At 35.6% G+C, this 14,840-nt stretch overlaps 1 protein-coding gene across 1 annotated transcript; it reads right to left on the reverse strand.

The window, feature by feature from the left end:
• Positions 1-2,077: 2,077 nt before the first annotated feature.
• LOC138310898 (uncharacterized) lies at positions 2,078-14,482 on the reverse strand. The gene is made up of 3 exons (XM_069252224.1): positions 14,264-14,482; positions 10,152-11,858; positions 2,078-3,808 (listed from the first exon to the last, which is right to left on the reverse strand). Exons 2-3 carry the CDS (start codon positions 11,847-11,849, stop codon positions 2,093-2,095), a joined length of 3,414 nt encoding a protein of 1,137 aa, XP_069108325.1. The 5' UTR covers positions 11,850-11,858; positions 14,264-14,482; the 3' UTR covers positions 2,078-2,092.
• Positions 14,483-14,840: the final 358 nt, after the last annotated feature.

Consider the following 14,840-nt stretch of genomic DNA (forward strand, 5'->3'; position numbering starts at 1 on the left):
GACGATATTACATCCTTCGGAGCCATGTGATTATATAATCTACGCTTATATCCATCGCCATCTAGGCTATAGATGGAACAACTTCACTTGTGTTCGATGGATACAATGTATTTGTGGTGACGCGTAACTGTCAACACGTGGATTACTAGCGGTGCATGTTTTATAATACATATGATTAAATTCTCAAAGAACAAAGACAAGAGGATATGTTTATAACTGACCTCTATCAGAAGGTCTCAAGCCCGTCCACCCAAAAGACTCGATCGTATGACGAACACAGACAAGTTGTAGTTGTAGAGGTAATGTTTACATTTGACACCCATCATTTTTAACAAAAATGAAAGCACGTCGCCCCGGTCGGGATATTTTTCCGTTTCTTTATACAATTGTTAATTTAAAAATTGTTTGAATCATATATAAATATAAAACATGTATTTATTGTTTACATTTTCCCAAAATTCTATGAAAAACAACAATATACACGTAATGTTGCATCAAAATGTAAACAAAGCCATGTGTTTGTTTAAAAAAAGTAGTCCTTTTACGTTGCATAGAACATTTTCTTACGCAAGTTCAAAGTTCAATGTTACCATGCAGTTATGGTAAACAAAATCGGCTAGTATTAGCGTATAGTGACCAAGCATAGCAAGTGTAAATATAATACAATAAATGATTGATATTTACGGTTAGCCATAATCACAATACATTTGAACTTTTAAGCATTGTAGTTCATTCTGTCCAAGTGGTTTATACTTTATGTTAGGCTTATGTTTCATGGGCGAGTCGGTGTGGCTTGTCTAAAAAAACTTAGAGCCTTAATTTATCACTACGGCGACCTGAGTTCGATTCCTGTTCGGGATATCTTAATACAAGATGTAAATACCATAGAGGTATTTAATATGTTATTCAGAACCACGACACACACAACTTGCCATGTTTTTATTAGGTTTTAAGAGGTTTTAAATTTGCAAATTGTTACATATCTATTTGCTGACATTGGCTAAATTGATCCCCATCGGTATGGCCTGTGTGTTGTGCCTAGATAGGTCTTGCCGGTTATCTAATCCTCTTGACTGTAAATAATATGTCAATAAAATTTGTTGAAATTGAAATTGAAATTGGCAGCATTACCACAAATAAAGATTGCTCAGCAACCAACTGTTAAAGTCTTAATCAACACAGTACACAGTAGTCACTAATAAGAAGTGATATCCTTTCCGTTACAAAATTACCCAAGTATACCATTATTCCATTCTTTTGATGTAAATATCTCATCTATTGTCGCACACTGAGCCTTCAATTTTGTCATGACATAGTCCAGTGCCCAAGATCATGAAACTGTCTTAAGTCCAAAATAGTCTTAAGTTTTAACTTAGCTAATCACATATGACGTTACAAAATGTTACGTGATTTTTCATTGGCTAAGCATATCCTGGGTCAGATGTGGATATGACGACAATGAGAGTAATCCCTGGAGTATCGAGGAACGCTCACTGTAAATTGTATAATAAAGTAACACCGATGCCAGTGTACTACAGGGTTGAGTCAATAGTCCGTTTCTCATCTCTCATTGTATGTATACAGTATGTAAAATTTCTCATTAACTACCAAGTAAGAAGTACCTACCATCAACTAACGCATGTATTAATGATGAGATTCTTTCATAAATTTCCGGTAAAATGTAAATACAAATGATATGAACGGTCAAGATTCACAGTTTAACACTAACAGAACATACATACACAAAGACAGTGTGTCATCTCAGCTTTATTATCTTTGTCTTCGTTAATGTGTTAAAACAGGTAATTCATAATACGAAAAGATGTAATATATTTGGTAAATAACTGTTGATACAGGTTTTATTACTGATCTTGATTATAGTTAAAGATACTGCTATTTGAGATAAGTGCGCTATTAATACTCTTTGAACTTATTTCCAATTACAAATTAGGAATCATATACCTTATATGAAATATGTAAATATACTGGTTTTATTATCCTCAAGAAAGACGATAATTTTTTCGGATCTATCACTTGTCAGTTTGGTAGTTAATGCAACTATATATCTCCATGCTCTTTAACTCTATATAGTTTAGACATCTTCAAGATTTCGAGCGTTGGTTAAACCTAACCTTGTAGCTGCATCTTTCGCCACAGCTCTTCTGTTTGTTTTTCCGTTGGCTAATTGTGGAAATTCTTCAAACTGCAAAAAATATGTTGGCATTTCACCAAGGCTATCCACGGTGTTTGTTTTGAAAAGTGTCTGCTCGCAATAGGATTGTACGTCATCGGAGCTGATTTTTCCCGAGAGTACAAAGCAGACACATATTTCCTCGTAAAACCTCTTATCGGGGACAGCAACAATGCAGACATCCTTGATTGAGTCCATCTTTCTGACCACATCTTCCAGCATAGCCGGATACACTTTCCTTGCGCCCCTGGATATGGCGTCTGTTTCTCGTCCAAGAAGAATGAGGTGGCCGTTCTCGGAGACCTTACCGACGTCGCCTGTTCTTATCCATCCGGTGTTTGTGAAGACATCCTTTGTCAACTTTTCGTTGCCCAAATAACACGTCATCAAGTACGGTGACCGAACTTGGACTTTACCGACGGTTCCTATGGATACGGGTGTGTCCTTATCGTCCACTACCCGAAGTTCTACCCCAACGAATGGCGGCCCTACGTCTCCAGTTTTAAAACAGTCACCTTTAGTCAGTGGACCGTGTCTTGATATGGGAATACATTCAGTGGTTCCGTACGCAACAAACATTGCATGACAAAAACGGCCAATGATGCGTGTATAATACCCATCAATCATTTGTCCGCCTGTTGCGATATGATGGAGTCTGAAGCCGTCGTTTGTAGCTTCCGGTGGTAGCGCAAGGAGATCCTGTAGTGTGTGTGTGAAGAATAGAGCATCCGTACACCGTTCCTCCTTCACTACTTGCCAAAGAAAATTTGCATTCTTTCCGGACATGGTTATTGCTAAATCCATGAAAACTCTAGTTATGCCTTTGAGAATGGTCGGAATTGGGGTTCCTCCTGCCCAACTGAAGGGCCGATCGTTGTACGATATAATGTCATAATCTACTGAAGTTGGGGTCCAGAAGAATGGGCAACTTGATACACTGTAATGAGAATGAAGAATCAGTTTTGGATTTCCTGTGCTTCCAGAAGTGGTAAAAATGACAGCAGGGTCCTCAGGATAGATCGTAGGTAGCTTTACGTTTTCGATATTCTTTGACAATATTGAATTCAGCGTTTCAGTCATACTGAAACCCTTCACGTCGGTTTTGCGGAGAAAGATCACCTTAATTTGACTGTTTTCCCTGTTGTCATCGCTCTGCACACTGCAATGTTCCAGCACGGCCTTGACAGAATCTAGAAGAGAGTTGTTTATTCCGGAGTCCATCATAATCAACTTCGTATTTGTGAGCTGCAAGAGATTGTCTACGTCCTCAGCGTTTTTTTTGTTTATTGTGCAATTCAGTACAACAGCCCCCGCTGACAGTATTGCCAGCATTCCTACGACATTTTCCAGCGTGTTCGGACCTATCAGAGCCACGATGTCGCCTTTCTTAATTCCTTCTGACACCAAGTACCTCGCCAAATGGTCAGACTGTCGGTACAAACTGGCATTGGTCAGACTTGATCGCGACCCATCAAATTCCCGCATGATAAAAAGCTCCTGGTTTGGACGCAGACGGGCATTCTCCGCAGCCACGGGAACCACTGTCGTATAGCTGTAAGGTTCAACAGCTGGAGTATGGAGGTAACTGAAAGCTTTAGGACTATTCATCTTGGTACTCTGTAAAAACACAAACTTTTATCAGTCATTTCTTCTTTGAAGAATTCTAAGACGTTAATATTTATAGCCTGACAAATTATCATCAAATTGTCGAAAGTAAGCTTAAATAATCCCTTCCCTTTCCATTGTTACTTTACAGTCAATCTAATATCAATGCAAAACTCATCATACAACACCATCAATCTATTCTGCTCCTCGTCCTTTTTCGCCTGTCTAATATTAGACAATAAGTAGTATATATTGTCTGGTGTATGGTGAGTGGGTATTGTGTGATGGATGAGATTTCGCTGTTTGTTTTTAAGGAAGTAATCAGAAATGTAAGGAAATGTGTAATAACATGTATATGAATTTGCCAAACATAATATACGATATATAAACTGTTTGCTTTCATTATGGATAGTGCATCAGACTATATGAGTGTTAACTTAAAATACGTATTTATTATATAATAAGGATTATGATACCATATGTTGATAAGATTAAATCATATAATGATAAAACCATATAATGTTATGAAAACACATATTCATATAGTATATTTGAACCCCACGAGACAGCTTTGGCGGTCCATATATACATATATTGATCCTTGTAGTCAAATTGTGTAGTGTCACATGTTCGCACTTTCGTGTCAAACGCCAAATAATTCAAAGCATGACCATTTTCAAAATATCCCACTTTACGGTACACATCAGTCAATAGATTGGTTTGTTTGTATCTGTTTTTATATAGAAATTAGTCAGTATCTGGTTTGTATATTTGTATATATAGAAATCAGTCAGTCAGTATCTTGGTTTGTATATTAGTGAATGTAAACTACATATCATGTAATCATGTACATGTAAAACCGTATGTATTTTCCGTATAATTATGTACTTACCTCAGTTTAGCCTCAGATTTGAGAAAATGCTTTTCTCCTTGTTATGGAATATATTTCAAAAGGGAGCAGTGTGATTCTTTCTAGACACACGGAGAAAGTGTCTTTGATCTGTCACTTGCAATTGCTGACGACTGTGCTCTACAATGTTGGTTATTTAGAAAACGAAAGGCGATTGGACGAATCCTTCTTCATTAGCACCGCCCCTCAAACAAGTACGACAGTCGTGTTCGCAAGATTTCAAGATTTTATTATTCACTCATCAAATATGTATGTTTAAACTTACAATTCTATTTCTCCTTATATAATTTAAAGAAGCGTGATTCCTCTCTGAGTAAAACGACTTACTTAACTTAATAAAGCTGTATTGCATATAGTGTACATTCCTTTCAATCTGGGAAAATTTTGATTAGTAAAGAAGTATTTTGGTTTATAACTTTCTCGTAATGCTACAACAGATTCATAATTACATACATATAGATAGTGGTACTCATCTTTAACATATTTTGTACAGAGAGGTCAAACCCTTTCCTCGCAATGGGACGTGGCCATCTGCCTGTTTCTATAGTGAATTTTAAAAGAGGTGTTCTAAATTTACACAGATATCTACGTTCGTTATGATTCAGTTTCAAAAGTGATGGTTCAAAATTGAATTGAGACTTAAATAGAGAACACACTTGTCATCGCGAGGAACTATCAATTTCATGATACTATTTTTTAATATATTGGTCTTACTGTCTTCGTTTAATAATTGTGTTAAGTTATACGTAATTTCTACCAACTGTACAAGATAGTTGAAGTTACCAAAAATCATTAAAATCAGTATTATACAATCAATCGCTATTATATAATAACCACCTAGAGCTGTATACGGAGTCCTGGTGTAACTTATACATCTGTCGCCGAGGTGTAACATTGTGGGCGACAAATGGCATCTCTCCAACAGAAAATTACTGCATAAAACAGACAAAAACTAAGAATTGGACGAGAACAGCTTAGAAACTAAATAATTCAAGATGGCGGTCACATCACAGCGAAAAGTGAAGTTTCTTCTTTTTCTTCTAAATATAAACGAATGTGACGAATCAACGTCCACAGCCTGTACAGTTGAAAAGCTGTTTTGCCTATATGGCGTTTATGTAGACATCTCTATTGGTTTAATTTTATCAATTTTGTTGAAAATAAAGCATTAAAAAGAAACAGATAGTTTTAATATGCCGGGGTATTTTATTTTGATGGAAATCTCCGAAATGCATTTTGCTGTATTTATTTCAATAATTTACATACTGGTATTATACTGGTTTATGTTAAGTGAAAAGGAGACAGAAATTTGTCTTTTTTTTTGTCTCTTTATATGCATTAAAGCGACATTGCTTATTCTTTCTTGGGTGGGTAACGGGGTGTATTTCATATGTAAAATAAGTCATATTCTATGTTTTTGTCATGTCATTGAAGGAACGTTGTATACATAATGTCTACACCAAACTTTAAGAACTTTGATAAAACACACGCAAATAATGTATATTTTGAAAACAATACTTATAGTAATCATATTGTTGATGCTTTGCGGGTGAGGGTTTGAAAATTTGTAGTGTAAATTGTAAGGGTTTATCTTCAGATCCAGTAAAAAGACGTGACATTTTCGAAAGGTATAAAAATAAATATGATATCACTTTTTTTAATTGATACTCATTCAAATACAGAAGTAGAGAATAAGTGGAAATCTGAGTGGGATTATGAAGCATGGTTCAATCGTACACATCAATGAGCCGTGGTGTTGCTATACTTTTTAATAATACATTTAGTTATAAACTTTTATCAGAAACAAAAGACACGACAGGTAATACTATTATGTTAGATATAAACATCATCTCAAGTAATAGCAATTTGACACTTGTGGGAGCTTAGATAATTATGGTCCCAACGACACAGATAGTGAATTCTATAATTTTCTGTTAGATCAATTGCTTCTTCGTGAAAATACACCTTTAATTTTAGGGGGTGACTGGAATGTACCACAGAGTTATACAACTGACACTAAAAATTACGTAAATAGAAATAATGAAAAAAAAAACGAAATTAAATTGTCTCAATGATTGAAAAGTTTGATTTAGTAGATATATGGAGGGAGCATAATCCAGATAAAAAATTATTTACATGGCACGGTCCCCACAGAAAACAAGCTTATAGGCTTGATTATTTATTGATTTCATCAAATTTAATCCCCTTTGTATGTAAAACTGATATTGGTACAAGTTATAGATCTGATCACTCGCAAATTTCTTTAATCATAAAATTCATTGACCAGACTAAAGGAAAGAGTACATGGACGTTCAATAACAGTCTATTAAATTATATTGAATATGTATATCTTGTTAAAAATTGTATTAGGGATACTGTCGAACAATATGCTATCAATCCTGAGGAAGAAGACATTAACAATGTATCATTATCAATAAGCGAACAACTTTTTTGGGAAACTTTGAAATTAATGATCGGAGAGAAAACTGTTGCCTACTCAACATTCATGAAGCGTGAAAGGGATAAATAAGAGAATGATCTAGAGTTAAAACTAGGAAATTACAGCAAGATGAAAATAGAAATCAAAATGAAATTGAAGAAGTAGAAAATGAGTTGAAACTGATTAGGGAAAATAAAATGAAGGGCATTATACTGAAAGCCAAATCAAGATGGAAAATTGAAGGCGAGAGAAGTTCTAGTTTTTTTTGTAATTTAGAAAAAATGCATTATCAAGAAAAGTCAATCCCAAAGCTAATTATAAAGACAGATGACGAACTAACAAGAAATTTTAGAAGAGCAAAAAAAATTTGTATCAATCAATATATTCCAGTTCAGATGTCAGTGATAATACTGTAAATGAAACATTTTTTGAATTACCAAGAATGTCTGAAATCACTGAAAAACATGAATAGCAATACGTCACCTGGAATGGATGGGTTTACTGTTGAATTTTATAAATTCTTTTGGACTGATATCAACAGGTTTTTGATTAATTCTCTTAATCAAGCTTATGACGAGGGAGTACTTTCTACATCACAACGCCAAAGGCTGATTACATGTATTCCAAAAGAAGGTAAATCTAAATTATATGTAAAAAATTGGAGGCCGATACCTTTACTGAATGTAGATTACAAAATAGTTTCTTCAGTTATTTCAAATAGATTCAAAACAGTTTTAGATAGTATCATTAGTGAAACACAAAAGGTCTTCCTCAAAGATAGATAAATTGGCGAATGTACAAGGTTGATGAATACAATTATTGAACATACAGAGAAGGACAATATTCCAGGTTTATTATTACTAATTGATTTTGAAAAAGGCTTTGACTATTTCGAACTCAATTTTATCTACACAAAACTTCATTTTTACGGCTTTGGTCAATCTTTTATAAAATGGATAAAAACCTTTTATAAAAATAATTCATGTTGTGTATTGAATAATGGTCATAGTTCCAATGTTTTAATGTATGCCGTGGAGTAAGTCAAGGCGACCCTATTAGTCCTTATATTTATATCATATGTGATGAAGTTCAGTCGTTAAAATGAATCCGAACATCAATGGTATCAAAATAAATAACTCCGAGTACTTGATAAACCAATTTGCAGATGACACGTCTTTTACTTTATCTGATGACCCCAAGGGAAATGCATATGAATTGTCATAAGCGTAATGATTACGTACATATTCAACAATTATTCGTTCACTATCACAATTTCCATGTCTGGTTACCATTCACCAAAGAATGAGCGAACTATGAGCGTTTCAACCAATCGGTTAGCAGCTTACTACAAAGGTCAAACATGGACTCATTTGCATACTTAACTGACGAAAATGAGTGATATCGAGACGAAAATGAATTCTGTTCATAAAAATGAAATTTGTCGTAACAAAAGTGATTTTTCTCCAGAGAAAGATAATTTTGTCCACAAAATTCAATATCGTCATGACTTTTGTCCACTGAAAGATTGTCTGTACGTATAACAAAACTTATTTTTGTAATATGTTATAAATGTTAATCTGAATTCCTTTTTGTTGAACAAAATTCATTTTTGTCTACACAAAATTGGATTTCGTGTACAAAATCATTAGTGTCCCAATTGAAATAAAATTGTCCATGTTTAACCATAATGCAATAAATGATTGATATTTATTATGTACGGTTAGCCATAATCACAGTACATATGAACTTTTAAGCATCGTAGTTCATTCTGTCCAAGTGGTTTATACTTTATGTTAGGCTTATGTGAAATAGGCGAGTCGGTGTGGATTGTGTAAAAAGAACTTCTTTTATAGAGCCCTAATTTATTACTACCGCGACCCGGGTTCGATTCCTGTTCGGGGTATCTTAATACAAGTTGCAAATCCCATAAAAGTATTTAATATGTTATTCAGCACCACGATAACACAACTTGCGATGTTTTAATTAGGTTTTAATAGGTTTTTGATTTGCAAATTGACAGTATTGTCACAAATAAGGATTGCAAAGCAACCAATTTTTAAAGTCTTGATCGGTACAGTACATATGTAGTCACTGAAAAGAAGGTAATATCCTTTCCGTTACAACTGTACCCAAGCGTATCATTATTTAATTTTTTTGATGTACATGTCTCTTCTATTGTCGCACACTTAGCCTTCAATTTTGCCATGACATAGTCCAGTGCCCAAGATCATAGAACGGTCTCAAGACTAAAACAGTCTTAAGTTTAGACTTAGCCAATCACAGATGACGTAACGAAACTTTACTTGTTTTGTTTTTATTGGTTAATCATATCCTGGGCATATCCTGGGTCAGATGTGGACATAACGGCAGTGAGAGTAACCTCTTGAGTATCGAGGAAGGTTCACTCTACATTGTATTACAAATTAATAACAATGCCAGTGTACTACAGGGTTGAGTCATCAGTCCGTTTCTTTTTTCTCACTATATATATGCAGTCTGTAAAATTTCTCATTCACTACCAAGTATAAAGTACCTACCATCAACAAACGCATGTATTATTGAAGAGATTCTTTCATAAATTTCCGGTAAAATGTAAATACAAAGAATATGATCGGTCATGATTCACAGTTTAACACTAACAGAACATACAGACACAAAGACAGTGTGTCATATCAGCTTTATTATCTTTGTCTTCGTTAATGTGTTAAAACACGTAAGTCATAATATGAAAAGATGTAATATATTTGGTAAATAAATGTTGATTCAGGTTTTTTCTGTCCGTGATTATAGTTAAAGATATTGCTATTTAATATGAGTGCGTTATTTATGCACTTTTAACTTCTTTCCAATTACAAGTTAGAAATCATATATCTTATATGAAACATGGAAATATACGGGTTTTATTATCCTCAAGAAAGACCATTATTTTGTTGGATCCACCACTTGTCAGTTTGGTAGCTGATGGAACTATATATCTGTATGTTCCTTAACTCTATAGTTTAGACATCTTCAAGATTTCGAGCGTTGGTTAAACCTAGCCTTGTGGTTGCATCTTTCGCCACAGCTCTTCTGTTTGTTTTTCCGTTGGCTAATTGTGGAAATTCTTCAAACTGCAAAAAATATTTTGGCATTTCACCAAGACTATCCAAGGTGTTTGTTTTGAAAAGTGTCTGCTCGCAATAGAGTTGTACGTCACCGGAGTTGATTTTTCCCGAGGGTAAAAAGCAGACACAGATTTCCTCGTAAAACCTCTTATCAGGGACGGCAACAATGCAAACGTCCTTGATTGAGTCCATCTTTCTGACCAGATGTTCCAGCATAGCCGGATACACTTTCCTTGTGCCCCTGGATATGGCGTCTGTTTCTCGTCCAAGAAGAATGAGGTGACCGTTCTCGGAGACCTTACCGACGTCGCCCGTTCTTATCCATCCTGCGTTTGTGAAGACATCCTTTGTCAACTTTTGGTTACCGAAATAACACATCATCATGTACGGTGACCGAACTTGGACTTTACCGACGGTTCCTATGGATACGGGTGTGTCCTTATCGTCCACTACCCGAAGTTCAACCCCAACGAATGGCAGCCCTACGTCTCCAGGTTCCAATCGGTCACCTTTAGTCAGTGGGCCGTGTCTTGATACGGGAATACATTCAGTGGTTCCGTACGTAACCAACATTGCATGACAAAAACGGCCAATGATGCGTGTATAATACCCATCTATTATCTGTCCACCTATGGCAACATGATGAAGTCTGAAGCCGTCGTCTGTAGCTTCCGGCGGTAGCGCAAGGAGATCCTGCAGTGTGTGTGTTAAGAACAGAGCATCTGTACACCGTTCCTCTTTCACTACTCGCCAAAGAAAATTTGCATTCTTTCCGGACATGGTTATTGCTAAATCCATGAAAACTCTAGTTATGCTTTTGAGAATGGTCGGAATTGGGGATCCTCCTGCCCAACTGAAGGGCCGATCGTTGTACGATATAATGTCATAATCCACTGAAGTCGGGGTCCAGAAGAATGGGCAACTTGATACACTGTAATGAGAATGAAGAACCAGTTTTGGATTTCCTGTGCTTCCAGAAGTGGTAAAAATGACAGCAGGGTCCTCAGGATAGATCGTAGGTAGCTCTACGTTTTCGATATCCTTTGACAATATTGAATTCAGCGTCTCAGTCATAGTGAACCCTTTCACGTCGGTTTTGCGGAGAAAGATCATCTTAATTTGACTATCCCTCTTCTCATCGCTCTGTATATTGCAATTCTCCAGCATTGCCTTGACAGGATCTAAAAGAGAGTTGTTCATTCCGGGGTCCACCATAACCAACTTCGTATTTGTGAGCTGAAAGAGATTTTTCACATCCAGAGCTGTTTTTGTGCTTATTGTGCAATTCAGTACAACAGCCCCTGCTGACAGTATTGCCAGCATTCCTACGACATTCTCCAGCGTGTTCGGACCTATCAGAGCCACAATGTCGCCTTTCTGAATTCCTTGTGACACTAAGTACCTCGCCAAATGATCAGACTGTTTGTACAAACTGGCATTCGTCAGACTTGATCGCGACCCATCGAGGTCCCGCATGATAAATAGTTCCTGGTTTGGACGCAGACGAGCATTCTCCGCAGCCACCGGGACCACTGTCGTATAGCTGTAAGGTTCAACAGGTGGAGTATGGAGGTAACCGAAAGCCTTAGGACTGCTCATCTTGGTACTCTGGAAAATAACAAACTTTCATAAGTCATTTCTTCTTTGAAAATTTTTTTAAACGGTTTTATTCATAGCCTGACAAGTTATCAACCGTTTGATCGTCACGCAACGTAAGCTTAAATGATTCCGTTTTCTTTCCGTCGTTATTATATAGAAAGTCTTTATTTCATTTACTAGTCCTTTATATATCACAATTAATATATCCTTTCATCGTTCTATCACTTGTCAATTATCAAAATGTTTTAGGGCATCTGACTGGAAGGGTAAGGATAACGGCTATAGTCACCGAAGACCGTTGTTGTGCGCCTTGTGCCGTCCGTAATTTCTTCATTGAAGCAGCTTTCTTTCAGTAACCGATAGGCCAAGGGTACTGATCTGTAGCATACTGGGATAAAGGACTACCAAGTTTGTTCTAATGAATGACCTGGACTTTCATTCAAGATCACTACTGGCCAAATACCCAAAATTTAAATTATGTAATCAATGCCTTGTCTATAACTAAGAGTCCTATACGGGGTCTGTAACATGCTGGGATGAAGCACTACCAAGAGTTTCAAATAAATGACATTGAACTTCATTCAAGATCACAGGAGTCAAATAGGCTAAAATCTTGAAACGATCTATTGCTAATATTTTAGAAGAATGAGACCTGATTTTGTGACTGTAACATTGATTCAAGGTCATAATTGTCTAATACGTTAAATTCTATAATTGTGAATAACTCAATTACCTAGATACCTGATATTGGACCAGTGACCTGCTGTAATGAAAGACTGACTTCACTCAAGGTCGCAAAAATCGAATAAATGTGCATGTATATGAACATCTTCCAAGTACGTTAAAGACCTTAACTATTCAGAAATCGGGCCTTTTAGCATGCTTGACAAAGCACTTTGAATTTATTTACTAGAATGACCTCGACTTACTTGGTAAATTATATTACAAACTGACAATTTCATCTGAAAGGTTCTCTATCCTTATCGTTTGTCAAAATTTGGCCAATGTTTGGGCATTATAGCCCATATAGTAATTTATATTTCAACCCATGTTTTGTTTTTTATTACTTTGTTCATATTGTTTTGTTTCATGTTAGAATACCGTTATATTGGACCTATTGTTTTGTTTTTTGTTTGTATGGGTTTTTTTTCTCGTTTTTAATATGTATGAATGGAATTTTACTATTCATTTTTAGAGAGGATTAACGTGGTATCAGAAAAGTCTTGTAGAGATGGCCACAGATGACACAAGCCGGATGGCGCCCTATTCCAAATGTTTAGATTCTTACATTAAGATAAAAAAGATACAAGCAAAATTATGTTTAGGAATCAAACCGAAATGTAAGGAAAAGTGTATTAAAATGTACATAAATATACCACTCTCCAATGTGTACAAACTTTATGCATGAAATGCAAAAACGTTTTTGCTTTGATGCTCACATGGGCGTCATGCTAAATCACGTAGCTATTATATTGATAGTCATGCTCAAACTCGGATACCGTTGTATGTTTATGAAATAAAGAAGGAATATATGTTTTGGTCATCCCGTTTCCTATGAAGTTTGCCGATCGCAATGCTAATGTCATGTACAAGGAAGAAAACTGATTTCATATCCGACTGGTGAAACCAGGTTTCATGCCATTAAGAAACTAGAGGTATAAGGCTTTTTTTTTATATTATTCTTCAAACCGGTTGAAGGCCAGGGTAAAGCTATACTGGTTTACACATAGCATGTAAAATCTAGGGAAAAAAGTTCCTTTCATGCTTGAACGTGGTATATCTAGTTAAATAATACAAAATGTAAATGTTAATTTTCATCCATGAACATCCTATATCATATTAGTGTGCCTTAAAATAGTTTACGAGTTATAAATAGCACATCGCCTAGACGTCTATTGACAGCACATAGTATATTGTTTTGCATATACGTAGACTAATGTATTCACATAGAATTGGAGACCTGTGGAATTCGTAATACCCCATATCTATATTATGTATCTGTCTAGATATCCCATCTGTGCTTTCGGTGACTATAGAGTGCATATACCTAGCTATAATTGTAGTTTTGATGTTTATATATAAGTCCTTGATATTACTGATTTACCTCAGGGTGTATATTCAGATAACATTTATTATTCAAACATTTTGATAAATTATCCATTAAACTGTTTTAACCCCATTCTGTACTCATTTAGACCTTATTGAGTTCACACCATACACCCCCTCCCATATAGAGAACAGTAAAATGTAAATAAAGGAATGAAATATTTACATAGTTCGCGGGTATCCCTACACAATTAATTAGTGTTATGGACTCAAATCACAACCAACAAGTCCTCTATTACAACAACATATCATGTATTCATTTACAATCATATGCATTTTCCCATTATACTTTATAAACACATACTTACCTCTGTTTTGCCTTAGAATTTGAGTTTAAGACAATGCTCCTCGCCTTGCTGTGGCATATATAATTATAGCCCTATATCTTGCAGCTAGTTCAGTATTGCACGCTATGTACCCTCTATACGTAACTTATCGGTCGTTGCACTACAATAAAAATAGAGCAAAACCGGGGCTTGGTAACCTTCCCTCACTATGTACGTGCTAACACTACGACTGATCATGGTGTCCGAAGATTGGCTTGAATCAGGCGATGTATATAATTATAGAAATATCTCGCGTGTGCATAGTTATAAATATATATAATATGAACTGTTTGTAATAGACAGATATAACAGGAGATATTTCTTAGTTTACTTTACATTGACCTGCTACAGACACATGGTGTCAAATGTCTTCCCATGTAATGAGTTCGTGACATATGTAGGTCAATAGGTCAGTTCTATTCTAAAGATGTTTTTTATTCATGTTTTAACATGAGTCATAAGTTTAAAAAGCTCCAACGCTGACAATAGGTTGTTTTTCCTCTTTCAAAAACAGGAGCAGACGAATTAGTCTTTTTCTTCAGTTATAGTTATTTACTTT

This window comes from Argopecten irradians, chromosome 16 (assembly GCF_041381155.1).
Source record: "Argopecten irradians isolate NY chromosome 16, Ai_NY, whole genome shotgun sequence".
Taxonomy (NCBI): domain Eukaryota; kingdom Metazoa; phylum Mollusca; class Bivalvia; order Pectinida; family Pectinidae; genus Argopecten; species Argopecten irradians.